The sequence below is a fragment of the Barbus barbus genome (genome assembly GCF_936440315.1).
Source record: "Barbus barbus genome assembly, chromosome: 33".
In the NCBI taxonomy this organism is placed as follows: Eukaryota; Metazoa; Chordata; class Actinopteri; order Cypriniformes; family Cyprinidae; genus Barbus; species Barbus barbus.
This window is the reverse complement of record NC_136761.1, coordinates 23,138,664-23,165,965: the sequence shown is the minus strand read 5'-3', so window position 1 is coordinate 23,165,965 and position 27,302 is coordinate 23,138,664. Positions and strand designations below refer to the sequence as shown.

The 27,302-nt window shown below is 37.4% G+C and overlaps 1 protein-coding gene across 2 annotated transcripts in view; it reads left to right on the top strand.

The window, feature by feature from the left end:
* The first annotated feature begins 1,034 nt into the window (after positions 1 to 1,034).
* LOC306853605 (uncharacterized protein) overlaps positions 1,035 to 27,302 on the top strand; it is a 34,143-nt gene continuing 7,875 nt past the window's right edge. For both annotated transcript variants that reach the window (XM_079391140.1, XM_079391139.1), the window contains exons 1-8: positions 1,035 to 1,244; positions 4,052 to 5,731; positions 6,994 to 7,216; positions 8,403 to 8,540; positions 9,561 to 9,665; positions 10,004 to 10,111; positions 15,897 to 16,117; positions 23,033 to 23,099. In XM_079391140.1, the coding sequence (XP_079247266.1) occupies positions 4,175 to 5,731; positions 6,994 to 7,216; positions 8,403 to 8,540; positions 9,561 to 9,665; positions 10,004 to 10,111; positions 15,897 to 16,117; positions 23,033 to 23,099 (2,419 nt within the window). In that variant the 5' untranslated portion in view covers positions 1,035 to 1,244; positions 4,052 to 4,174. The remainder of the gene's footprint in view (positions 1,245 to 4,051; positions 5,732 to 6,993; positions 7,217 to 8,402; positions 8,541 to 9,560; positions 9,666 to 10,003; positions 10,112 to 15,896; positions 16,118 to 23,032; positions 23,100 to 27,302) is intronic.

Here is a 27,302-nt window from a genome sequence, read left to right as displayed (position 1 = left end):
TTGTGCTGCATCATTTTTTATTTGGTTTTTTTTATTTATTTTTTTTGTACAAAACATTCAAGGATAAATAGAATGTTCTTATAACATTATAAATGTAGCATTATACATAGGATATTTGGGGTCATTTTGATCAGGTTAACATGTTCTTGCTGAATAAAAGTGTTAATTTCTATCAAAATAAATTTTCACTGACTCTAAAGTTTTGAAGGCATGTCTTGCCAAATAGTCTCAAACAATTACAAAGTAATTTAATAAAGTTAGTTAATTATTGAATACGATTGTGTGCTTATTTTATTGTTTGAGTGCCAGCAAAAATTGTAATCCATTGTTTACTGTAACAAAATGGGATTTTATTTATCTTTTTTGATCTGTGGCCTGGTGTTCAACACTTATTGGTATCTTTTGTTAACCAAGATTATGGATTCCTACTCTTGTGTAAAGAGCTTTTTAAATGGGGATCAGTCAAGAATAGTACTGTTCCCAATGACAGATATAAAACCCCTCATGCCTGCTATTTCACAACTTTATTTCCAAGCATTTGTCAACACAAAGAAAGTGTTGCAGTTTTCTATGCCAAATATGCCTAATTGGATTACTTTTCTAAATCGATATGACATTTAAATTCTTCTAACTTTTGTGTATATGTTTGTTTTATCAGTTTTAAATGTGTAACGTTTATGCTTAGTTTTACATTAGAGGTTTTCGGTAGAAAATATCTGCATGGCTGACTTCCAGTTTTTCTCCTCGTTTATCCTCTGATACCTAAATCCCTTCAAAAATGCTACTGGCTGCTTAACAACAGCGATTGCTGCTTTTGGCCTGACATGCCCTGGCCCCTCCCCTCATGTCAGGCTTGTCTAGGATAGGGTAACCAGTCACTGTCCCCTGTAAAGTTAGCCTTGAGGCTTTGCAGTGGGTTCAGTCAGGGCCTAGGCTGGAACTTGAAGAGAGCTGTACGAGTAGAGGCGTGTTTTAGTATGCAGGGACAGCCCAAAAGTGTGCTGACAGCAGCTTGGACTGTGCCACATTCCTATGAGACAAACCATTGCTGCGAGCCAGGAGTGTTGCTGAAGGAGGGACTGCTGGGGCTGATGGGTATTTTAGAGCTGGCTGTCTTTCTATAAGTGCGTTTAGTGTGGTGTAGTGTTTACCACAGCACTAATAGGATTGATCCTGAGACATGGAGCTGCGAGTGCTGCAGGAGCCTGAATGGGATGTGCTGAACTGACATAATGTTATGCCTGGTAGGACTCTGAGGTTTTTCTGATTTTTGTTTTTTTTAATGTGTTTAAACATTTTTAGATAGCATTAAATTGCTAAGATTTAGACAAGTGCATAAATACTATTAGAATTCTATTGCATTTTTACAGTTACAAGCTGAGGGTATTTAATTTAGGAGAGATGTAATTATTCATATTTTAGACTTGAATTAAAGTTCATGCAATTTGATTAATACAAAACATCTGCATGTGTGTTATTTATTTTTAGTTTATTTAACACTAATGGACATGCTGTCCATTTAAAAAAAAAAAAAAAAGTATAACCTTGTTTGTTATGCAATGTGCTATGTGTTTATGCCATAAACTGATTTAGTGCTTCACTTATGACATTTGTCCAGACTGGGCTCTTCATAATTGGGCTGCTTCAACCCTCAAGAATGAATGATCCATTGTATTCCACTGTTGCTTTTTATGAGAGTTTGACATATCAGTTTTATGTCCCTTCAAGGTTGAAATAAGACGCATACATCAATAATTCTCCAGGCGGTAGTGAAGTATTAACAGAGGGGCTCTTGTTTCTTTAATGCCCAGCCCTTGCATGAGCAGTCGGACTGTAAATGACTAAGCACACTGTTAGTTCCCAAGGTAACCTTTCACTCAGCCAGCGAGTCGAGGAAGGAATTTTTGCACTCGAATATTAGGGAGAGTAATGTTTCAATGAGAGTTTAATTTATTTTATAATTATGCTTTTATGTTAGAAAATGATGAGAAATTAATGGGATGCAGCTTTGTAGTTTTAGTGTCTTGGTCCGTTTGATTAACTTGAACATTATATGGATTTTTAATGTTTAAGCAGCTAAATAAAGGATATTTGATATGTTCTTCAACCTGCGAGAGTGTAGTATTACACATTTTATACATTGTAAATAAAACAAAGATTATTGGTATGTTTTACAAGGAAATACTATTGTAGTCTTTCTACTTAAAAAGAAATTATAATAATAATTAAATGTTACTTGCCATTTCTTTACTGGAAGTTTCTGAGTGACAATTGTTTCTACACCAATTTTTTTTTCAGTGCACTATATCACAAAAATAAGACATTTATGACAACATGGCTTGCTGAAAGTTTGCGTTAACATTTTTCACGAGTAACAGTAGAACAACATCAATTATTGATAGAGTCTACATTTTGGAAGCAAATTCCAAGTGACAATTACTGGTCATTGTTTTATGAACATTTGCACATTAACCTTGTAAACAGGCTCTGGGTCTGTGATTTTTGGTACTGCTATTTATCGATATACAGTTTTGTCTGTAATCAGATTCATTCCATAGTTCCACAGTTAAAGTGCATGTTCATATGCTGTGATTGTATGGGGTTTGTTATTTCAAAAGAAGCTAGACAGAGAGCTTGTCTCTGCATCTGCACAAACTGGCCTCTCTCCTCATTGTACTTGACAGAAGTGCATTAGAGCATGCAAGGCCTTTCCCTCAGCAGAGGTGTATGCATGCCTTTTCAACCCCTGTGGAGTAATGCAGTGATGTTAACATGAGAAGACGCAACCCAAAAAATAAATGAGACATTTTGGTACTGGTAATAAATTGTAATTTCAGCAGATTGCAATTGACTTTCTTTAATCTTGAAGAAACTGTATTGGTCATCAGATTTCATCAAATTAAGTGGAGCGTTTTGCAAATATTAGTGTTTGTGTTAAGTCACAGCAAGCTTTCTGTGTTTGAAAAAGGCATGTCTGCTGGGGTGTAGCCGTCCTATCACAGAGCTAGATCTGTCCGTATACTGAGAGGTGTTTTCACTAGAACTCAGAGCTGCTTCTCTAAATACACATGCTCCCACTGACCCCTCACCAGTCTCCATCTAACCCATGATTTGTCTGAAGCTCACAACATGTTACATTCAGGCCACTAGACTGCTTTATCTCAGCAGTTACTGTTATTAAGGATTCCTGTGATTAGACTAATTACACCTGTTTTGTGAAATGTTAGTTGTTATACTGTTCAAAAGTTTTGACAAATTAATACCATCAACAAGTTTCAGTAAAGAATTGTAAAATGTTATGCATTTATATGAAATTAAAATCTTTAATGTTTTGAATTTTGTTAATTAAAAAAATCTTAAAGTATCATGGTTTGCACAGAGATTGAACAGCGTAACTGTTTTCAACCTTAATGATAATCAGAAATGATTGAGCAACAAATCAGCATATTAAAATTATTTCGCAGCAGTAAATTACATTTAATCTAAAACATTTATTTTAAATTATATTTAACTATTACTGTAGTTTTGGACAAATAAATGTAGCCTTCATGAACACAAGAGTTTTTTCCAAAAAAAAAACACTAACTTTCCCCAATCCATAGTGTACATTCAGAGTTTCCAAGATGTTTTATAAAAACACGTTAACTTTTTTTTTCTGTTCCATATTAAGGACTAGAGGTTGATGACATACGAGTAAGCTCTTGCATTTTTAATGGTGTTTCTCTAAGAAGCATAAAGAATTAAACGGGGGATCAACTTCCTCATTACTCTAAGTAATTGGTCAGTAGGTTATGTAACATCTCCACAAAGAAGACTGTTACTTTTGTAGCCAACGACACAACAGGTTTCACAAATTGTAATTGGCCAGGATGTGTGTATGTTCAGTGAAGTATTACATCAGCAATACCTAATACCCTTCTAATTTCAGCTCCAGCACATGTTGAGTCTCCTTCATATCCTTTATAACCTCTCACATCAATCTAGACCATAGATGCATTGTTTAGAATTTCACATTTGTTTAAAAACTGTTTTCTCTCTCTCTCTCTTTCAGGAACATTCACAGAATGGGTTTCAATAAATAACCCTGTGCTGAAGTTCAAGGAACGAGTAATACAAATCTCATAAAACCAGAGGTGTTTCAGATAGATGTGAAATTGATCATAGCAGCTGCTCTATGGAGACCACAAGTAGGTCCATGAATCTTACTTTCTCCATTGAGGACAAAAATGGAAATAACATCACCTGCCCCAGTGAGCATTCCCCCGATTCACTAAGGGGTTCTAACAGTTTGAGTTGTGGCGGTTCAGACAGTCCTCTTGATGTAGAAATGGATGACTGTATCACTTGCCCAACAAAAGACGAGACTTCTTCCTCAAAGGTAGGGAAATCAAGCAGTGCAATTGCTGTAGACTTTGTCAAATCAAAAATTGACAACTGGAATGAGAATATGGCTCTCTTGATGATAGTGAACACAAAAAACATTGAATGCAATGGCAGTGACAGAAGCTCGGAAACCTCCCCTGACTGTGGAGAGCGAGAGCTCTCTGAGGTGAACTCCTACGAGCCCTCACGCCGTGGGTCCAGTGAGAACTGCTGCTCTGTGAGCTCAGGTGAGATGGTCATGAGGAGTAACAGCTTTGTCTTGCACGAGAATGACCAGCCACTTAGCATCTCACTAATCGGGGAGTCCAAAACCTCCTTGGATATATCTTCAGATCTTGCCGTGGTATCGGGGATGTTACCTGATGTGTGTGAAGGCCTAGCCGAGGTGCCACAAGGAAAGCCCAAGAATAAGGGCCTGGAGTGTACCTACATCCAAACCAACAATCAGACCTTTCTCATAGATGAAAAGTCGTTGAGCAATGAGAAACTTGAATGTGTCACACCTGTTCATTATCACAAATCCAATGTGCAAAAGTTATGCAACAGCGGCGGATCAAATCGGTCAACGCCAATGGAGGGAAAAACTGTGCTTGTTACTGCTTCTGAGGATTTAGACATTAGTGGCAATGCTCAGACCTCAACTCCAGTGCAGTCTGTGAGTAACAAGACATTTTGCCTGCCATCTTTGTCTGAGTCACCTCTGACTCTGAATAAAGATGAAGGTGATTCAGTGAGTCCAATGGCTCAATTTATTAGTCAGCAGCAAGGCACTGCCTCGCAAAAGCCCAAAACACCATTGATGTCAGCAAGTAAAAGCAAAAAAATTGAAATAAAACAGTTTCCGAAGCCTAACTTCAGCAATATAAAGTCTAAAATAATGTCACGTGCCACCAACCCCTTTAAGACATCAAGTGCACCAGTTCCAAAGACTTCACCAAACTCCGTCGCTCAAACTAATGTAAGCCAGACTGTGGACCAACATAAGTCATCTCCTACCAAATCCACTTCTGCTGCAATAACCAGCACATCTACCACACCAGCTAAAAATGTAAAGAGCTCTAATGCAGCTAAAAGAACTCGCTCATCTGCTTGCCAAGAAAGTGGTCCAGCCTCGAAATCTCGACCTCGCCGATGGTCTGAAAGCGCAACCTCTTCCAAAACAAGTAAAGATGGAACACAAGAGAAGAATTCACAGGGCAATGGAGTCTTAAACAACCTCGTCACACCACAAAAAAACACTAAAAGAGGTGCGAAGACCAAACCTGCAGAAACTGAGTCAAATAGAGAGGAGATGCAAGGGAATGAGTCTCTGAAGGTTCGTGGGAAGAATCAGAAAGTCAGTCTGTTGGTGAGTATGTCATGGCAAATAACTGATATATGGCTGTTAAGTAAAATGATCAAATTAGTCCAGAATCAATCCTTTTAGATGCCACTTTGATTTAGAGAGCACAACATTAGTAAATCTCAAACTATACAAAACAAAAAGATTGCATTAAGTGAGTGTTAGATGATGGTAAAGGCAATAGGGGAAATGATCATGGACAATTAAAGTTAGTTCATCCAAAAAAAAGATTTGTTGTTTACTTCCCCTTATTAATCCATAAGACTTTTGTTCATCTTCAAAATACAAATGTGAAAAAAATAACCAAAGGTATATTTTAAAGCAACATGAGAAATTTCTGTCCCTCTGTTGAAAGTCTAATTAAACTTTAACATTTTGAAAAGTTCATAAATGGGTGGGAAACGCACTCCATATGAATTGAGTAGTTTAATCCAAGTCTTCTGAAGAAACACAGTAGCTTTTTATGCTGAATAGATTAAATGTAAGCTCTTATTCACGTATAAACATTGAGACACAAAGTACATATAGCCTTGAGCACATCAAATATGATAAACAAAAGCAAGAATATATCTCATTGGTTGCAAACAAACCTCACATTTTGAAGTGAAACTTTTGTTTGGAGGTACAGAAATCTAATTAAAAATGTCATTAAAACATCTAATATAGAGTATGTTTTAAAGATGAATGAAAGTCATATAGGTTTACAGATGGTGAGTAAATGATGATCGAATTTTTGATTTCCCCTTTCCTTGTTTCTTTGTCTATATTGGCCGATACTGGATATATAATCTCGACTGATAAAGATAAATTAAATCTCTAATGTTGGGCCACTAAGCAAAATGTAAAGTTCTAAGTAAACTTCGAGTACGTTTTGAATGATTTGGGTCTGTTTTATTTTGAGTTAAGGCTGCCATCTCAAACAAAGCACAGTTCACAAGCAAAAAACTAAAGACAAAGTGTTTATGCAGTGTACTGTAATTGCTGTTTTAATTACTGCTGCAAGAGGGCAGCAAGCTGAGTCTGTGGAAAATGCGTTCCATGTGCACACATCAAATCATGTTTAAAGAGCTAGAGAGGGAAACAAAAAAAAAAACTTGGCAGTGACTTGAGAATTCCCTTGGGGACTGTAGTACAATAGCTGCTCTCAAGTCTGAGTTTCAATCTCACTCTTCAGATGTGTTATGGCCAATGCTGCTGTAAGTGTGGGGAGCTCAGGCTTGGGGCGGCATGCGTGGGAGCGAATTGCTGAAAGGGGACTTCTCTTGCAGGCGGTGTCTGCCAGGCCAGCAGCAACATGTGAGTGGAGTAGAAGCAGGCTTGGCTCCCAGCCATCCCCAGCCAGGACAGGAGGCACCTCTGCTGCTCACGTTCCAGCTGCAAACTTACGACCACCGCTTTCAGCCTCTAAGCTCAAACCTGGTACAGCGGGAAGAGATGGCAGTAGTACCTCTGACATGCCTTCACCCAGGAGCAAACTGAACACATCTGATGGTAAGGGCGTTGTGCACTGCAGAGCTCTATCTTTGTTGTTTGGTCTGCTTTTATTTGGTGTATTGTCTAATGGTCAAAGTTTTAAGTGATTTCATATGGTTTTTATTTGTCCTGTGTAGTGCATTTCCTGTCAGTCTATATTGTAAGAAATTATAAGAGACACATTATAATAGAATTAAATGCAGGTTCTACCATCATTGTTTCTTCATCAGTACAAATAGTTTCAGGGAGGACTTGATTTAGTTGTAGATTTTGTACTTTACTGTTCAAAAGTTTGGGGTCATGAGATATATAAAAAAAATAAAAATCTCTTATGCTCACCAAGACTGCATTAATTTGTTTAAAAATACAGTAGTTTTATGAAACATTATTACAATTTAAAAGTTTTTAAAAGAAATTGTTTTCTGTTTTAATATATTTTTAAATAATTTATTTCTGTGAAGCTTAAATTTCAGCATCATTACTTCTGCTTTAGTGTCACGATCCTTCAGAAATCATTCTAATATGCTGACTTGATGCTCAAGAAACATTTCTTATCAATTGTTAAAAACAAGTTGTTGCTTAATATTTTTGTGGAATCCTTATATTTTTTAGGATCCTTTGAATAGAATGTTTAGAAGAAATAGAAATCTTCACCTCACCCAGTCTTTAATAATTTAATACTAAACAAATAATTCTATGTATAAAGTTTCTTTTGTCACAGGGTTGCGTTAGGCAGTATATTTAATCACATTTCTTTTGTTATTCTTTTCTGTGGGCTAGGTAAATAGTTTATCTTAAAGACCAGTTTTGGATCATTTTTGGCAGATATGAAGCAGATGTAGTTCTCTTGTTCACCTTCAAGATGGATAAAAAAATGAAGTCTAAAATAAATGTACCTGCTTTAAATGATTAAGACATTCTTTTTAAGAATCCACTTTGCTTTTTGGTATGTTTGTATATTATATCTTAAGTGTCCAATGTGGGGGAAAAAAACTCAACTTCCTGTAACCATGAACTCTGCACAAAACATTCATTGTGTTTTTGGAGGCTTGTTAAATTAACTTTCCTTTTTTTTTTTAAATGGTGCTGTTTGCAGTGAAAACATTTACAGCACAAGTATCTATACACTTATTTGTGACATCTGAAAAACAATGGATTTATTGTCACTTCCCTGCAGTTAAGCTTAAAATCCATTTAACTGAAGGTGCAAGTGCAGTTTCAGGATCCCAGTCCAGATCTGCTGTGTTCGCAGCTCCAACATCAGCCTCCAAACTGCCTGTGAAATCCAAATTACAGACCAAGAGCTCCAGCACTTCTCAGACAAATGGACATCCAAAGCAAGGTGAGCCTTCCCAGATTGTCATCCCAGTGGAGGAAGAAAAACTTGTTTATAAATGATTTTAAAAAGTGAAAATGATTATGGATAGATGTGACTGATTTAGACAAGATCAACCTCATTTTATCCAGCTTGACCCACATTCCCTGCTTAGGTCAGTGTTGCTTTAAATCCAAAGACTGATGATTAAATCCCTTCTAAAGGATTCAATCTACTTTAACTAGATTTTTGAAACATGTCAACTTTGAAATATGATTTTAGCTTAAATATAAAGCCGTTTAAGTCCAAGTAAATTAAATGACCCGAAATCAGTTTAATCCGGAGTAGCGCACATGAAAATAAAGTCTGCTTTTTTTGGTCTAGACAGTGATGCTCTTTTACCTTTTGAACATTGTGCTGCTCTCATTGGTTGATGGACATGTTGTTTGTATGGATCGGGACACTCAGTCCCAGATGTCTGCGGGGCAGGTTTTGTTCCACCTCAGTTCACTTGGAGGGGAATGAGAGCAGTGCACATCAAAATAATGAGGATCTACCAATGCAAGCAGACCTTATTTTCTCTTCATCATGTTTAACTCGCTGTGGAAGGTCATGCCTGCATACAGAGGCACCTTGACTGAAATCTCAGAGCAGGTTTTTACTAATTCAACCCAGAATCAGCAGCCGAGCTCTTGTGCTCAGTGTGATCTGACTCTTTTGACATGCCTCCTTATCGGGTCCTATCGCTTTTGTATCATTCCTTTGTTGTTTGCCTTTTATGGGAAGCCTAAGACTCAGTTGTGGAGAAGTAAGTACAGGTTTTTTTTTGTTTTTTGTTTTTGGTACTCCCCAGATCTGGAGTTCAAATTTTCGAGTTTGTTTGTGATAACTGCAATAACATGGGTACCTATATTTTATCAGGAAGCAGTGTTGCTATATTGCTGTTTGTGGTCAAATCAAGCCAGCTTTATTTTTGTGGTGCTTTTTTTCCAAGAAACTGTTGAATATTTATATTGGTTGTATATTTATTTATTTATTTTAAATCAGATCTTGCTGAGCCCCCTGTGGGAACCTTGAATAAACCTCCTCCTAACAGGACCACATTGTTAAGGACCAAGCTGCAATATCCACCTACCAAGAGTGTATCATCAGGTATGATGAGTCATATTTTCAATATCATTTTGAGCATTAACCTTTGAATCTCATATGGAAGGCTAAAACAGTGAATCTCCTAAACGAGTCTGGGTCAATTCCCCCAAAGTCGAAAGAATCATGCAAGAAAAGAAAATGTTTAGAAACTAAAGCCTTTTTAGTGCCATTCATATTTTTTACATTGTGACATTATTGCACCCCACCCTGTTCATTCAATATAAACAAGTCAAATTTTGAGCTGAAATTATTTGACTTCACTTTTATTTTCTTATTCTTTTTTTTTTTTTGGTCTTTGTTCATATATTTGATTTACTCATCCATTGTTTTCTTTCTTTTAGGAGCAGGATGCAAAAACACATCTTCATCAGGTTCAGCGAAGTCTTCAAGCAGTCCTCTGAAAACCCCTACCACAGCCCGACCCATGAGACCTGCTGCGACTCCAACAGGTAAGACCCAGTTTATTAAATTTTAAGTGAAACATGGTTATCACAGAAAATTGTAATTTAAAATACCTATACGGAGTGTTTTAATTAATTTTTTTTTATTTACATTATATGGCATTTGTTTCAAAGAAAGGCCCTCTAATTCTAATAAATCCTGTTGCTACACTGTCTTGTCTGTGATCTGTGAGCGGGGTGGCAGTTGGCTTGCACTGTGTGAGCTCTGTGAAACCCTCTCAGCAATGCAGGATATTTTATCACAGCCAAGTCCGTAACACAGCTGACACAGTCTCTGTCTTGTCTCAGCCGGCCTCTCTCAGCCTGGCACACGTAATGTGTGCTTTCTTACCACCCATAAGTACTGTAATTAAGAATGGCGATTGCATTCCTTTCAGGGATTAAGTCTTCAAGCCAGTGAGACTACACTCTACCATCACAATTATCTCTGAGTTTCGTTCCCAAGAAGGCTTACTATAAATAATGGTATTATCCTACATCTTTGGACAGAATCACTTTGAATTGCTTTTATGTAGTAAATGGATTCAATAGTTAGGTTTTTTTATTTTACTCTTAAGTGCTAAATTCAGATTTGTGCCATGTAATATAAGCCACTGTACATAATGAGTCCACATTGACAATCTATTTTTTTTTTTTTTTTTAAATTAATGAAATTAACTTAATTTGGTATTTTAATCAAAGACAATCAATGTTTTATTAAATTAAAAAAGATAAATAGAACCGTTAAAAAAATAGTAAAGTAGAATCATTTTTACTTCAACCTTTAGCCCTAGTCTTTTAAACCCCACTCTTTTTAGCATTTGGGAAATTACATATTCATGTGAAAGCCTTGTATTTCTTAAGCTTATTTTATTTTTTGAAAATTTAGAAAATGTATTTCTTATTTTAGTCTAGTTTTAGGACTGCACCCTTAACTGTGCAGGCGTGCATTATCTGCTGCCGTCAGCAACCCCACATAAACACAATTACATTTCAAACATAAATTGTCTTCCATGGGTTGCACACTTTGTTTTCTGTGTTTTTGCTGGCAGCACAGGCGTATGTTAGACATTTTTTTGTGGTTGTCTGTTTGTGACCACAAAGAAATCTGTTCCCTGGCCTTATGGGTCTTATTTGAGAGGTTTAAATGCAGTGTACACCTCAGGACAAATTAAATGTTTTTTTTTTTTTTTTTTTTTTTTATTATTATTATTATTATTATTTATTTATTTTTTTTCCTTGATTTGATGACCTGCTCAGGGTTCATATCTTGCTGTAAGTTGTTACTTTCTCTCCCGCCATTTTTAACCCTCCCCGATGTGTGACTGAAGGAGAAATCTGTGAGAGAGCGAACCCACCCACCCTCCCACTCCTGCTCTGCTGCTTACTCCTCCCAGTGCCCTCCCTTCCTTCTCTCCTTCCTTGCTTTTTCACCCAGCATCCTGCACCTCCTTAACACCCAGCGGAGAGCGAGAGATGCTGAGCGTCAGTGGATGAGAGCTCAAACCGGTGGATGAATGCCTTTTGCTCTTCCTCATTTGTCTCTGGGGCTCCTGCCTCTATTTAATCCAGGCTGCTTCAGTTCATTTGTTTTTGCCAAAGTGTGACTGGGAGGCACGGATGTTTTCTCCCTCCTTCCTTCATCACAATCTTTGCCATTTGTTTGGCAGATGTTTTTTTTTTTTTTTTGCTTTAGCCTCACATGTGCTCACTGAGACTGTTCTTTTTGTTTGGCTTATGAAGAGTTGTCCTCTTTGTGTCTTCTCGGCAAGATGTTTTTCTCTCCCAAATTTTCACTGTCCAACATCCATGTGAGGCTGACAGCGAAGGGATTGCTCAGAAACCTCCAGCTGCTGTCAGGATGCAAGAGCACTGTGGTGTTTCAGGCAGGTCTGTTTCTCAGAAAACGCTGTTGTTGTGGCTTTTCCTTCATTCTGCACAGACGTTTCAGAGTATTTCTGTACAGCTCTCAAGGTGCTGTCTTTGCTCATATGGTGTTGATTCTATCTTTAGACTGTCTTTCTCTCTCTGCCAAAGAGTATTTGATATTTGTACATGGCCAGTAGGCATCTTCTTGCTAGCCGCAAATAGAGCCTGGGATCTTTTTGCAAACAACATGTATATTTGTGCCACAATTTGGGTTATGGTAATCGCCTACCAAGTCAGTAGATACAGTAAGTTCATATTTTTACCTTATTCCTCTTTTCAAGCGAGTTGGTTCACAGGTCTAAAAACCTAATTTTCCTGTTTTCAGATGCTCAGAGGTTATTTTGGCCTGCAGACTAGGTTGAATGTAATGTCTTGTAAATATTTTGACAAGGTAAATTCCCATTTGTGGCAGTAACTCTTCTTTTCATAGTGACTGGCCAAATAAGGACTCTAATAAATAAGGAAACGACTATTTATTCCATGGTCGTAACCGAGGACTATATTTGATCTCAATAAGTATTTGGGTAAGGTTTCACCTGTTAAAATATCCCTCTATAAATAAATGCATATAAGCTCCAATTATAGCATTAATGATAACTTGATTGATGGTTATCTGTTTCTGTATCCATTACCTTCAATAGGACACCAGTGGTTTCATATTCTAGACTACTGAATTTTCCACACAACACACTTGATTTGTTATTAAACTTAAAAAACATTTTAACTCATAATCATGTTGGTTATGTGTAAGGCTATAGTTAGGCATATGTTTAGGTATTGTTTTGCATAAATCTTTTATTTATAAGGCTGAATTTAGTGTCCATATAACACCATTTGTTTGCTGAGCACTAAAGGGGAGCAGTAAATCAATTACAACTCTGAAACCCCTGTTGTAGCAAATATTATTATCAGTGGTATTTAAATAACGGGCAGGGATTTCTCCCAAATTTTATAGTTGTGTAAACTGACTTAACATCAAAAACTGAGATTTTGAGTTATGTATAGACCATGCATCTTTGTTTACCAAGGCTTTAAAGAAGTCCACCTTAGATGGCTTATAGAGAAAATATTATATATATTTAATAATTCAGGTGTGAGATGAGATTATTCAGTTCAATATGCTGTTCTGTTGTGCAACAGTTTTTGTGAGGCATGTAGAAGCAGTAAGCGCTCAAGATGTGTGCTATGAAGATCTGGCAACAGTAAATCACTTATTCACAAATTGGTGTTTGTTTGCCAAATGCATTAAATTTTTGGTATAAAACCTTGACCTGTATCATCTATGCATGTGAGATTCAAGTGTGCTCCCTGGATAACCCAAAGCACCCTAATAATTAAGATAAGACTAATTAACTCTGCTGTAATTACAATTTGGATAATTAAGTTTGGGTAACTATATTGCTCTTGTAGTCTTGATCGCTTAATCTCATATGGGATTTGTATCCAAGAATCTAATACCTGTTTTGTTGGGAAATGAGTAAAGTAGCAGAGATCTTCCCAAGTCAGCATTCAAGCTTAAATGTGCATTTCTGTGCAACTAGCTTCAAAAAAGATAACGCAGCTTTTAAGCTATTATTTGAGCCCATGTTGTTGTGTCCGTTTGCTCTTGATCCTCAGTAAGCAAAGCTATCATTTTGATAACGCCACAGAGTTGAGACTTTTCAAGGGAAACTACAACCTTACTTAATTATAGTTGACTATATATTTAGCTGCAAATTATTTGAACACAAAAAAATAAAAGAATTGCACTTCTATTTAAAGATGTCTGTTAATGTGTCAAACAGAGGCCTCTGGCGACCACTGATGGTATTACAACTAAGTCTATTGCTAAATTGAGAGCTGTCAGTTCTCAGTACCTCTGAACTTTATGATGATTTGGAATCTTTTTTTCTATAGTTACATTCTCTGTCAGTGTGCATCGGCTAGCCTGGAATTGGTGTAACTGTTAAGGCACTAGTTGGGTGTTGCAGGATGGATTGGTTGAATTTATTTACATGATTGATTGATTTTTTTGTTTGTTTGTCTGATTTTCCTATCCTTTTTTTATCTGCATAACTGGTATTATTTAGTTACTAATCAGTGTTTGCACTTTCATGTACCTTCTCTCTGCCCTTAAGTGAGTTTTCCAGCAGAGGGAGCCACACAGATGTTTACCTAGCAGGGACACCTTATGGTTTGAATTAAACTGCATTTTTAATGTGTTGGCTAACATGATTTCTAATGTGCCACACCAAGACGTCGACCTAAATTTTTGCCTTTTAAAAATGCACTGCTAGTTTTTAAGATAAAAAATAAGGCATATTTAAAAAAAAAAAAAATTCAGTACCTCTGGATTCATGTTAGCAAGGCCAAAGCATATCTTTATTCCGAGTTCCTGATTCATGTCGTATGAATTGTTTTTTTTTAATTGGATTTTTGTTTAATGTCTGCCCCATAAAATTTTCTAAAAAACCAGTCTGGATTACATTTCATTAGCTTATTAAATATCATGGCAGGAGAGACTGGTCTGCACAAACAGAGGTCAAGGACAGTAAAGTGTTCATAATATTACCTCTTTCATTAGTTAGTATAGGCAAGTTTTTAAAAAGGACTAATATTTCCAGTTCCTTCAATCCATGTGATAAGCTAACGGCTTTGTTTATTTTATGGGTGGGTAAAGTGAACTAACAGACTTGGAGCAGTTTGCAACTTTGTCTTGAAGGCGTAACAGGATGCTGGAAAGGAAGAACATTCATATATACTTTATGCATTCTGAATATATTGTCAGAGTTTTTCAGCAGGAATTTTCAGCGTTCTAGACGATGTCTGTTGGAAATCTTTTATTGACATTTGGATCAATTTCAAAAATGGTCAATGTTTCCACTCTTATTGCTTAGTCGTTTCTCAAAAGTCCCATATGGTCTGTTTCCTAATAGTTTTAAACAATGCACACACTTAGAAAGCTGTCTCTAAAAGGACTAATATATAAATATAATGATATATAAATATAATATACACAATATTGTGTGTATTTATTTATTATAACAATAATAATACATTTTTGTAAATTTGTGCAAAATGTTTTAATACAGTGTGGACAAACTTGCTCTGCTGAAACGGTGTGCATAAATGGTATTTAACCCTCAAGTACCCCCCCCCCCCCCCCCCACACACACACACACACACATTCTTATATTCTATATTGATATTATATATATATTTATATATTATTTCTTTGGCACCTTAAAGCCTTTGCAGATGTAAATTTGGTGCTGTAAATCAGTTGCTATTTGATTGACCTCAGAGGAGAAATGCTTCATGTGGTTTGTTGTCCCACCCCTGCCTTATTAAAGTTGGTATTTCAGAAATGTCCAAGGCTGCTCACACCGAGCTGTTATGTAATAACTATGGATTAACAACATAAAGACTTTAGGTGTTGGCATCAGAAAACCATTTCTATAAAAGCTGTATATACCTCACAGGAGTTTTGCGGCTTTGTATAGTGCCATTTAAACGTTGGTGGCTTAATTCAGGTACCCTTCTTCTAGTAGTGAGGCAGCTTTGTTAGATGGATTTGTGCCCTGATTATGTCCTGGTGTTATATTTATGAGATGATGTAAATGAAAACCACTGTGACGCAGCCCTGCTAAAATAAGAGGTCTCTGATGGCCGGATCTACAGAGGAGAAGATATTATTTAGTGATGGGTGAGCTGTTATCTCATTCAGGGTTGTTTGGTGGAGGGTTGAATCTGTTTTTGGATCATCTCTGGGATTTTAATGAACATCTCTTACTTAGTTGGGTCTAAGGTCTATGAACTGGAGGAGCACTGTGAAGAAAAATAATGCTGAATGTTGTCACAGCACTGAATGCGTGTTCTCTTACAGTTGACAAGAACAAGTCAAGGACGAGTTCCCGAAACCAGCAGGCCCCGACAAATGGGCAACCGGATCTGGTACCGCCAGAGAGCAAGTCCAGAAATGTGGAGTACCACAAGGCTCTGTGTGAGAAGAAGAACCAGACCATTCAACAGCTGGAGAACACACTCCGATCCAACAACCGTAGGTTCGAGGCAGTTGCTGTGGTCATAAAGCATCTATGTGCTGGGGTGAGTATTATGAGATTACATTGCTTAAATTCATGATGAATCATTCTGCTATGCAACAGACGTGAATAATACATGAAGATGGTGTCTTTGATCAGTTGTCAAGTTAGGATTAGATTTCTTTGGTTAGGGATAGATATCTAGATATCAACCTGGCACTGATGATATTGTTTTGTAGTCTTGTTGGGTGTGTTTGCAGTCAGGTAATGTCGTGCCACTCTCTTCTGCTCTCTGTTCTAGTAATGTTCTTTAACACTTTACTTTAACACAACCTTCCCAATGAACTGGCTTGTGCAACTTTTCTCAAATTCATTCCATGTGTCTTAAGTCTTTTAAGTAACCCTCCAAAGCGTTGCCTGTCTATGCAATTACTTGTTATATCACATTTTTATAAAAAATATTAATAGTAATTTTAATTATTAATAACTGGTTCTCCCTCAATATATAAATGTATACCAAATAAATAATAAAAATAAAGGCACCAAAAACATTATTTTCAATTGTTTCACATTATAATGTTTTATAAAATATATTTTTCTTTTGTAATTTACTTTCCACCCTAGATGTAGCTATTAAAACTCAGGTTACATGTAATCTCTCCAGCTATTCCTGACTCTGGACCGATTACAGCTTGCTAATTTTAGAATTGTCCTTGTTAAAATGGCAATATGAAGGCCGGGTGGCTGTACATGTTTAAAGTTAATGGTGAGACGAGGATAACCGCCAGAGTTTGTAAGTTTGTTGTTTGAGCTGAAGCTGACAGGTTATAGTCTGGAGTGCATGTTGGCTGCTCCTACAGAATCTGGACCAAGACTAATTACTAAAAGGCACTACTGTAATTGAGCTGTGGCACTTGAAGAATCAGTCCATAAGAAAGTGGTTTTTTGAAAACAATAAAAATCTAAAGTTTCCATTTGTACTAGACATTGTATTAAATTATACTTTTATGTTCCTAGGTTCACATTTTTTCTTTGAGGGGTCACTGACATACAGACCACCACAGAATAATTTATAAAAGGAGAGTACAATATTAGCTCTTCCTCTAGGTGGTTCTTATTCAGTGCATATTTTAAATGAGGCACAATTTCAGCTTGTGCTGCTTTTGAAAATGTAATGTTCTATATTGATTGTCAACAGATACATTTCTGAAAATTGGGTGCTACAACATTTCAATGACAAAAATCAGATATAGTGTATGAAAGCGAGTGTAGTGTTTTAGCAATGTCCCGTATGGGAATCTGTTAAGCATTCATTAGGAGGTTGGGCTTCAGCATGTCTGTGTGAGAATGTACCAGCTGCTGCCTTCATATGGTCAGAACTAAGCACACTGAGACGCCTAGTGAGCTGCTGGGGGCTGCTTCATATCCTTTGTTTGCAATGAGCTGTCAGCACACTGTGTACATTGCCATAATTTTACTACAAGAGGCCACACATGCTTTCCCTGAAGCAGTAACATTAATTACCATAGTTTATAATGATAAATGAATGTGTTTTCAATACTTTCCTGTTCTTTGTGTGACCACATCATTCTAAATATTAAGCTTTTTTTTTTTATATATTTGACACAGCATGATACAGCATTAGTTAAGATTGTATTTGGTGTTGATTTGCCTCACCAAACTGTCCAACATATTCATGTTATAACTGAATATTTTTTTACATTTGTTTTTGTTTGATTTATAATGCAAACATAATCTGTTGTTGTCTACTGCATATAGAAAGTTATTATTATTATTATTATTATTATAAAAATGTTTATATTAAATATTTATTTTCTATTGTATATAGAAAACGGATAATAAAAAGGTTACCATTTCTTCATGCAGTAGAAAATAGTATTCGTTTTTTACAACAATAATAGTCATCATAAATAAATAACAATGGTAATAGAAATAATGATAAAATAGGTCTTAATAATATCAATTATTTTCTATTTAATACAAAAATAATACTATTTTATAACAATTTAAATAGTTACTATTATTATGAATGTTATAATAATCTATTGTTTTCTACTGCATACAGACAAAATAGTATTTTTGATGATTAATAATACTAATGATAAATATAGTAACTATTTTATTGTTATTTATGATTAAAAATACAAACCCGATTCCAAAAAAGTTGGGACACTGTACAAATTGTGAATAAAAACAGAATGCAATGATGTGGAAGTTTCAAATTTCAATATTTTATTCAGAATACAACATAGATGACATATCAAATGTTTAAACTGAGAAAATTTATCATTTTAAGGGAAAAATAAGTTTATTTTAAATTTCATGGCATCAACACATCTCAAAAAAAGTTGGGACAAGGCCATGTTTACCACTGTGTGGCATCCCCTCTTCTTTTTATAACAGTCTGCAAACGTCTGGGGACTGAGGAGACAAGTTGCTCAAGTTTAGGAATAGGAATGTTGTCCCATTCTTTTCTAATACAGGCTTCTAGTTGCTCAATTGTCTTAGGTCTTCTTTGTCGCATCTTCCTCTTTATGATGCGCCAAATGTTTTCTATGGGTGAAAGATCTGGACTGCAGGCTGGCCATTTCAGTACCCGGATCCTCCTCCTACGCAGCCATGATGTTGTAATTGATGCAGTATGTTGTCTGGCATTGTCATGTTGGAAAATGCAAGGTCTTCCCTGAAAGAGACAACGTCTGGATGGGAGCATATGTTGTTCTAGAACTTGGATATACCTTTCAGCATTGATGGTGCCTTTCCAGATGTGTAAGCTGCCCATGCCACACGCACTCATGCAACCCCATACCATCAGAGATGCAGGCTTCTGAACTGAGCGCTGATAACTTGGGTTGTCCTTGTCCTCTTTAGTCCGGATGACATGGCGTCCCAATTTTCCAAAAAGAACTTCAAATTTTGATTTGTCTGACCACAGAACAGTTTTCCACTTTGCCACAGTCCATTTTAAATAAGCCTTGGCCCAGAGAAAACGCCTGCGCTTCTGGATCATGTTTAGATATGGTTTCTTTTTTGACCTATAGTGTTTTAGCCGGCAACGGCGAATGGCACGGTGGATTGTGTTTACGACAATGTTTTCTGGAAGTATTCCTGAGCCCATGTTGTGATTTCCATTATAGTAGCATTCCTGTATGTGATGCAGTGCCGTCTAAGGGCCCGAAGATCACGGGCATCCAGTATGGTTTTCCGGCCATGACCCTTACGCACAGAGATTGTTCCAGATTCTCTGAATCTTTGGATGATATTATGCACTGTAGATGCTGATAACTTCAAACTCTTTGCAATTTTTCTCTGAGAAACTCCTTTCTGATATTGCTCCACTATTTTTTGCCGCAGCATTGGGGGAATTGGTGATCCTCTTGCCATCTTGACTTCTGAGAGACACTGCCACTCTGAGAGGCTCTTTTTATACCCAATCATGTTGCCAATTGACCTAATGAGTTGCAAATTGGTCCTCCAGCTGTTCCTTATATGTACATTTAACTTTTCCGGCCTCTTATTGCTACCTGTCCCAACTTTTTTTGGAATGTGTAGCTCTCATGAAATCCAAAATGAGCCAATATTTGACATGACACTTCAAAATGTCTCCCTTTCAACATTTGATATGTTATCTATATTCTATTGTGAATAAAATATAAGTTTATGAGATTTGTAAATTATTGCATTCCTATTTTTTATTCGTAATTTGTACAGTGTCCCAACTTTTTTGGAATCGGGTTTGTACAACAAGTTTCTGTATGCAGTAGAAAATAATGGATTATGACATGAATAATATTCAAATTTTATTTGTCACATACATATACATACATAGTACGACATGTAGTGAAATGTATTGTACGACTGTCCAACAAATTGTCCAACAAAATTAAGAAAAACCTCAAGTTTACAAAAATACAAATAGAAAAAGTACAGTAAACACATATACAGAAATAAACTAGCAATAAAAATAAAATAAAAAATAGATATGAGAATAAAAATAGATATGAAGAATTAAAAATAGAATGATTCTAAATAGATTCTATAAAAAGTAAAGTGTATGTCAGTGATAAAGTGTCCGTGTGCTGTGCAGTGCAGTAAAGTGTATAAGTGAGTAAAAGGAATACTAAAGACAAAAGACAAATGGTATGTAAGTCCCACTCATTTTCCTTACGTAACCTTCTACAAATTAGTGCAGATTGTATTTGAAAATGTGCAAAGTGGAAGTGTGGGGTGATGTGCTTAGAGTGGAGAGAGGTTAAGACTCCGAATGGCCTGCGGGAAGAAGCTCCTCCTCATTCTCTCTGTGTTCGCCTTCATGAAGCGGAAGCGTCTCCCTGAACGCAGCAGAGAAAAGAGTCCATTGTTGGGATGGCTGAGGTCCTTCACTATCTTCCTGGCCCTGGTCAGGCACCGCTTGCTGTAGATCTCCTGCAGGTCAGGGAGCTCGGTGTGGATGGTACGTTCCGCTGAACGCACCACCCTCTGGAGGGCTCGTCTGTCCTGCATAGTGCAGTTCCCGAACCAGGAAGTGATGCTGCCCGTCAGGACGCTCTCGATGGTGCAGGTGTAAAAAGTCTTAAGCACCCGAGAGGGAAGTCTAAAGTCCCTTAAGCGTCTCAGATGATACAGACGCTGCCTGGCCTTCTTCACCAGGGTGCTGGTATGACAGGACCAAGTCAAGTCCTGCGTGATGTGAACACCCAGGTATCTGAAGCTGTCCACTCTCTCCACTGAAGTCCCGCTGATCGTGATCGGCTGGTATGACCGCTCCTGCTTCGTACTGAAGTCCACTATCAGCTCCTTAGTTTTGCTGATGTTCAGGTGTAGACTATTCACCTGGCACCAACTCTCCAGGTTCTTAATCTCCTGTATGTAGGCCGTCTCATCGTTGTCTGAGATCAGGCCCAACACAACAGTATCATCAGCAAACTTGATGATGGTGGTGGAGTTGGAAGTGGCCACACAGTCATAAGTGTACAGTGAGTACAGCAGGGGGCTCAGAACACAACCTTGAGGGGCTCCAGTACTTGGGGTGATGGCGGATGAGGTGTGTTTACCCATCCGTACGGTTTGCTGTCTGTCCTTCAGGAAGCTGGAGATCCATTGGCACAAGTATGTGCTGAGACCAAGGACCTCCAACTTGGAGGTGAGTGTGGAGGGAATTATGGTGTTAAACGCTGAACTGTAGTCCACAAACAACATTTTTACATAATTCTTTTCTGCAGTCCAGGTGACTTGTTGTGGTGTGGAGGAGGTGTGAGATGGCATCCTCCGTGGAGCGGTTATGCCTGTATGCAAACTGTAGTGGATCCAGTGTGTCTGGTAGTGATGCAATGATGAAGTCTCTGACCTAATACCTCTAATAGTAACTTTTGTTATAACAATCCATTATTTTCTACTGCATATAGAAAAAATAGTATTTTAATAATATTATTATTATTATTGTAGTTTTCTGCAGCATTTATTTGGTGTACAGTAACTACAAACATATGGACCTCCAAATTTCAATCTGACAGCCTTCATTAATTAGAGGCTAATTAAAAGTGACATCCCTGTAGTTTTGTGTGTTGTCCAGTTGTTAACTTTTAAATATGAATGTTAAATTGTATCCTGCACTGCTTTCAGTTAGACAATTCTGACGAGGTGCTGAAAGGAAAGCAAGAAAGACCGCAGTCCTCCTCTGTCCTCTCATGTCCTGTGGGAAGGTCACTGCACACTTCTGTAACACGCACCATTTCATAAAGTGCCACTCTATCATCCAAGTGTCAGACATTGCATTTTTTTCTACTCTCTTTGCTCTTCTTACTGTGGTTGTCCTAAAGTGCAGCATTTATGTAGCAGCCTACCAGGCACAATATAGCCGCCTCCCTCCATTGCCCTTCTCTTAGATGCATTACGGTATCCTTTCACCACTGAGAAGGCAAGCGGTTGGAGGAGGTGAGAGCCAATGAGCTTTTTCCACTAGTCTCTCCGATGTAGAGCAAGACGGCAGAGAGGAGGTAGAGGTGGCAGAGGTTCATGCATCTGGGCTGCTGGCGTCCTGCATTCTGGACTGAAGTCACAGAGAGGGATCATGGGCTGCTCAGGCAGCAAAGTGTGCCTTAATGCTCCCTGCGCTGGACACAGGGTAAAGACATTATCCTCTCCGCAGGGTGCAGGGCAGGATAGATTGGTATTTGAAATGGGATAGCTGTGGATGCATATACAAAGCATGTCAGTGGTGTAGGATTAGTTTGTGGTATTCTTAAATCTGATTTGTTTCACTTTTTGATTTATTCTAATGAATATGCTATGAGTTCATAAATGCAGTGTAAATGTCGCTCTGCAAGTGTTTGCATTGATCTCGGGGGAAGGGACAGGTCAGGACGGCAGCACGCGGTTTTTGAAGCGTCTTTGTGTTGGTTGGGGAGACTGACAGCACTGCAGCTGTGCCGCTGGCTGTCCTCCACTTTAAAAAAAGAGACAGTGGTGAGGAGAGGGAGACACTGCTGATTTCATTGCTCTACATTCAGTTGTTGATGTCATTCATATGCTTGTTTTTTAATTAAACCCTTAGCTGTCATAGTGGTGCGTAAACCACAAAGCTGGGCTATGGGGTGCTTGCATGGCTGTGCAGATGTCACGTCTGTTGCACAACAATTGGTATTTTTACTGGAAAGCCTGTTTTCTTTGAACACTTCTGGGCTGCTTTGCTAATGCAGTTATTTGTCATGACAATCAAGCACGTTTAAAACTGAACTAAAACTCCGGCCCGTCCTGTCCTGTGATTGACAGACACCCTTCGAAGGGAAAACCTAATGCATAATTCATGTCTGCCAGAGGAATTTCGGAATTGTTCATCATGACATTAGATTTCACTTGGCACTGCCCTGCTCTATGGCAACATTTTTTGGCGTATTGAGTAATATGAAGCATGTGTTGCATTGAGAAATGAACTGATTTTTCTTCTGTTTTCCTGCAGCATGAGGAGATGATGAAGCAGCGCAGGGAGCTGTCTCAGGAGCTGGTCACCTTGCGTGAGGACCTGGGTAAGTGTGTGTGAGTCACTGTAGAGTGCTTGGCTTTCACTGTCTGTGGAAAGAATGGAAAGAGCTGCCAAAATGAAGCCGTTTGTAATAAATGTAATATTTGGTTTGTAATAACTGGTCACAAGGTAATCATTGGGATGAACAATAGGTGTGCCGTTTCTTGCCGTAACACGCAGACTACCATGACCTCTCACACTACCGTGTGATAACCTGAATCTGTCAAAAGTTTGGACTTCTACCTTTTCTGCACTTCTCTCTGCATTTTGTAATAAAAGTAGCAATAAAGTAGTGGTAATAAACTTTAGAAAACACAAATATGGGTAAATGTGTTATTTTAGCACTGCACAATCTGAGCTTCTTGTCCAAATTCATATAGTGCTGTTTGAGATGCTTTTTTAGATCTTATAAGAGTTCCTATGGGCACTACCATTCAAAAGTTTGGGGTCAGTGTTTTTGTTTTTTTTATTATTAAATTCACTCAAAGTATGCTATAAATTTATCAAAGTTTTAGTAAATACATGTATAATGTTACAGAAGATTTGTTTCAAATAAATGCTGTTCTTTTGAACTTTCTGTTCAAATAATCCTGAACAAAATTGTATCATGACTTCCACAAAACATATTCAGCAGCACAACTGGTTTTAGCATTGATTTATAATTGATTTGGTTATTTCATGAGCAGCAAATAAGCATATTAGAATGAAGTATCTTATAAAGTATATATAAATATCAATTTCTGAAGTATCATATGACACTGAAGACTGAAGTAATGATGCTGAAAATTCAGCTTTGCCATCACAGGAATAAATTAGTTTTTTAAAAGGTATTAATATTTCACAGTATTGCTGCTTTTAATGTATTTATTTTACATCAAATAAATATAGCCATGGTGAGCATTAGATAAGATTGTTTGAAGATTTAAAAAAAAAAAAAAAAAAAAAAAAAGATCAACCCCAAACTTTTAAACATGTATACTAGGTACTTGTTAAGTTCAGTATTCTGTCCCATTTACCCATTTAGTTATGTTAAGAAATGCATAGGCACATCTTTTTCTTTTTTTAAATGCATTTAAGCTTGCCCACTTAGAACAGAAGGAATGTAATGTGTCCAATGTACACTGGTAGTGTGTTTTCTACCTACAATTGAGCGTGCCTACTAGTGCATGAATTACGATGTGGTAGTAGATAAAGAGGATTTGTTTTATTGGGCCTGTTAGAAGAGCTTTCCCCTCCCATAGGGCTAATTTAGGAGACACACCTCCAGAAAGCACATACTCCAAGCAGAAAGGGTGAGCCGTCCTGGAATGTGAAGGTCATGCTCATGTCTGTTGACAACGTCAGAGAAGTCTGATGTCCCTCACAGTCTAATGGGCAAAGTAACATGGAGAAATGTATTTAGTACCAGCCAGTGTTTCTCATGAGATGTTTGATGTATTGATTTCACTGCTCATATTTCCACCTGAAAACTGAGCATATATAAGGGAGAGATATGAGGATTTATGTTCTTTCTTGACTGATATACAATATAATCTGAGCAGGGTATTTTTTGCTTAATGAATAAAAAAAAAAATTCTTTCACTTTGCAAATGTACAGGTCTGGCACATGATCACTCTTTACGATTATAACCACTGCTTAAGCGTATTAGCACATTCCAGGGGTCCTGACCCCTATAAGAATTCTTCAGACCACCTCTTGAAGTCACAATATAGCTGCAGGAATGTCAGCAATATTTCACCGTTTACCCACAGATAGCTTTAATTTCAGCTTTCACCCAAGCATAAAGCGAGTGATGTCAGTGTGAATACTGCAGCGTGCCATGTTTTTTGGCACGCACCCAGAATTCCCTTATAAAACAAAAGTGTCTTTTAACACAGGACAACTGCTCTCTTCCAATGAAGCGAGTGCTGTCTTCACAAAAAACCTGCTAGAACTGTGTCCAATTAATTTAGCTTGCTATTTGGCATGTGACTTATTAACTTCTCTGTGCAGAATGTTAACTTCATTTGCCTTTGGTGTCATTTTGTGAACAATTTTAATGTAAAAACATCTGTTTTCAGAATAAACATGTGTAGACGATGTCACGTGATTTCTTTGAGGCACATTCAAACCGGCCTGTTACATGTACAGTTCATTTTCCATTTTGGATACAAGAAATTGGATACAAACGTGTGCATGTACATAAACTGCACATTTGTCAAGCTTTCTGCTGCCAAGAGCTTTCTATAATAACCTAAATATACTGTTTGGATGCATGTGCACAGTCATTTTTGCTGACTGTCGAGTCATGACCTGTTTGTCCCCTTTCGCTTTTTCTTCTGTGGAAAAGAAAAGGGATCCTCCTCCTCCTTCCTAACTGTCTGTTTTTCCTCTCGTTTGCATTATTTGGATTATTTATAGTCCTTCAGCTGTGCTCTGTATCATAAATACAACCTATAATAGAATTACGCTGCAGATTCATTAAATGCATCAAGCCATTAGCTAGCTCTGGGTCTGGCTCCTCTTCTCTGAGTGGATCTGGTCAAGGTTTAGCTCTGTTAACTGTCTCTTGTACAGCAGGGTCAATAGATACTGTTCTCATTTAACCCTTAACAACAACTTTATGATTCTGGTTGTAACCCCTTTTAAGACTCTCTTAAAGGGGGAAAATCTGTGGTTTTCATCTCAGAATACAGATGATTAGATTGCAGTGCCAGTAAGGGATATGACCCAAGTTTCCCCCTAGAGAACAACAGCCGTTCTTGTGTTGTGACTCATTCAAGTAATTCATTTTGCTGACATGCTTTTGATCTTTGATAATAGATGAGGTTCGGAAACGCCTACTGATGTGAAGTGACACTGCCAATCATGGTGACCCATACTCGTAATTCGTGCTCTGCATTTAACCCATCCAACGTGCCTTGCTCAAGGGCACCTCAGTCGTGGTATTGAGGGTGGAGAGAGCGCTGGACATTCACTCCCCCCACCTACAATCCCTGCTGGATCTGAGACTCGAACCCGCAACCTTTGGATTACGAGTCCGACTCTCTAACCATTAGGCCACGACTTACTCACGTGATGTGCTAGTAAACAGATAAGATGAGCCAAACAATCTGGTGTAATTAAGCTGTTGTCCTACAGAAGTTAGACTAAGTTTGTTCCCAGTATACTGAGTGTTTTCACACAAATATGAGCATCACATTAGCCTCATTAAGTGAGTGGACTGGTAAGCTCTGTTTGAAACAGCTGCTTGGATTTCTGATGTTATTTCAATAGTGGCCTGGGCCAGGGACAAAAAAGTCTTATAAAGAGACTTACTGGCCTTTGCATGCTCATTGCATCACATGACTTTTTGTTGGTTGTGCCTCATCTCTTGGATTTGGCAGATAAGTTTTTTTTTTTTTTAATTTTTTTTTTTTTTTTCCTTCAAATATCAATAAACACTGAAGCATCTTAAGTTTTTATTCAATAATAAAACCTAAAGTAGTTTGGCAAAAAAAAATATTTTCATTCCAATATTTATTTATTTTTTTTCTTCTTCTTTGTGAAGGACTGTTGTATCACCCTGACATTTCTGATTTCATGCCTCCCTAAAACATCACAGTACAGTCATACATACAGTGCCTCACTGTACGTATGAGTTTTCTTTGCATGCAATTCATTTAAAAAAAAATACATTTAATACAGATATTTAAATAAATGCATACATGCATTAAACAAATAAATAAAAATAATAAATATTACTATTTATTTTAATTAATTAATACAGATTTTAAACATCAATGCAGATATATAAATATATTTAAATAAATACATGTATTTATTTTGATGGATGGATGGATGGATGGATAAATTTGAAAGAATTAATGAATAAACACGTATGAAAATAAATAAATTCAGACAAAAAAATTAGTCATGTTATTTGCTTGCCTATATGGGTCCTTTTAAACCTTAACCTTAATTATTGGAAACGTAGGCCATCTATCCAGCCAGAAATCTCAAACTCAAGTGGTCCAACCAGGATAGCCTGTTACTTCATGTAGCACACTTGTACACTACAAAGACGGGGGCAGCTGCAGGATTCCGATTGCTACTTTGTGTGAAAACCACAGCAGTTCTGTGCAGTGAAGTGTCATCTGTTTCTTTCTATAAGAGCAAAGATGGCTAATGCTCACAGGGACAGTATCTGTGACAGTTCTGATTGAGTGAGTGACTGGTTACGAAACT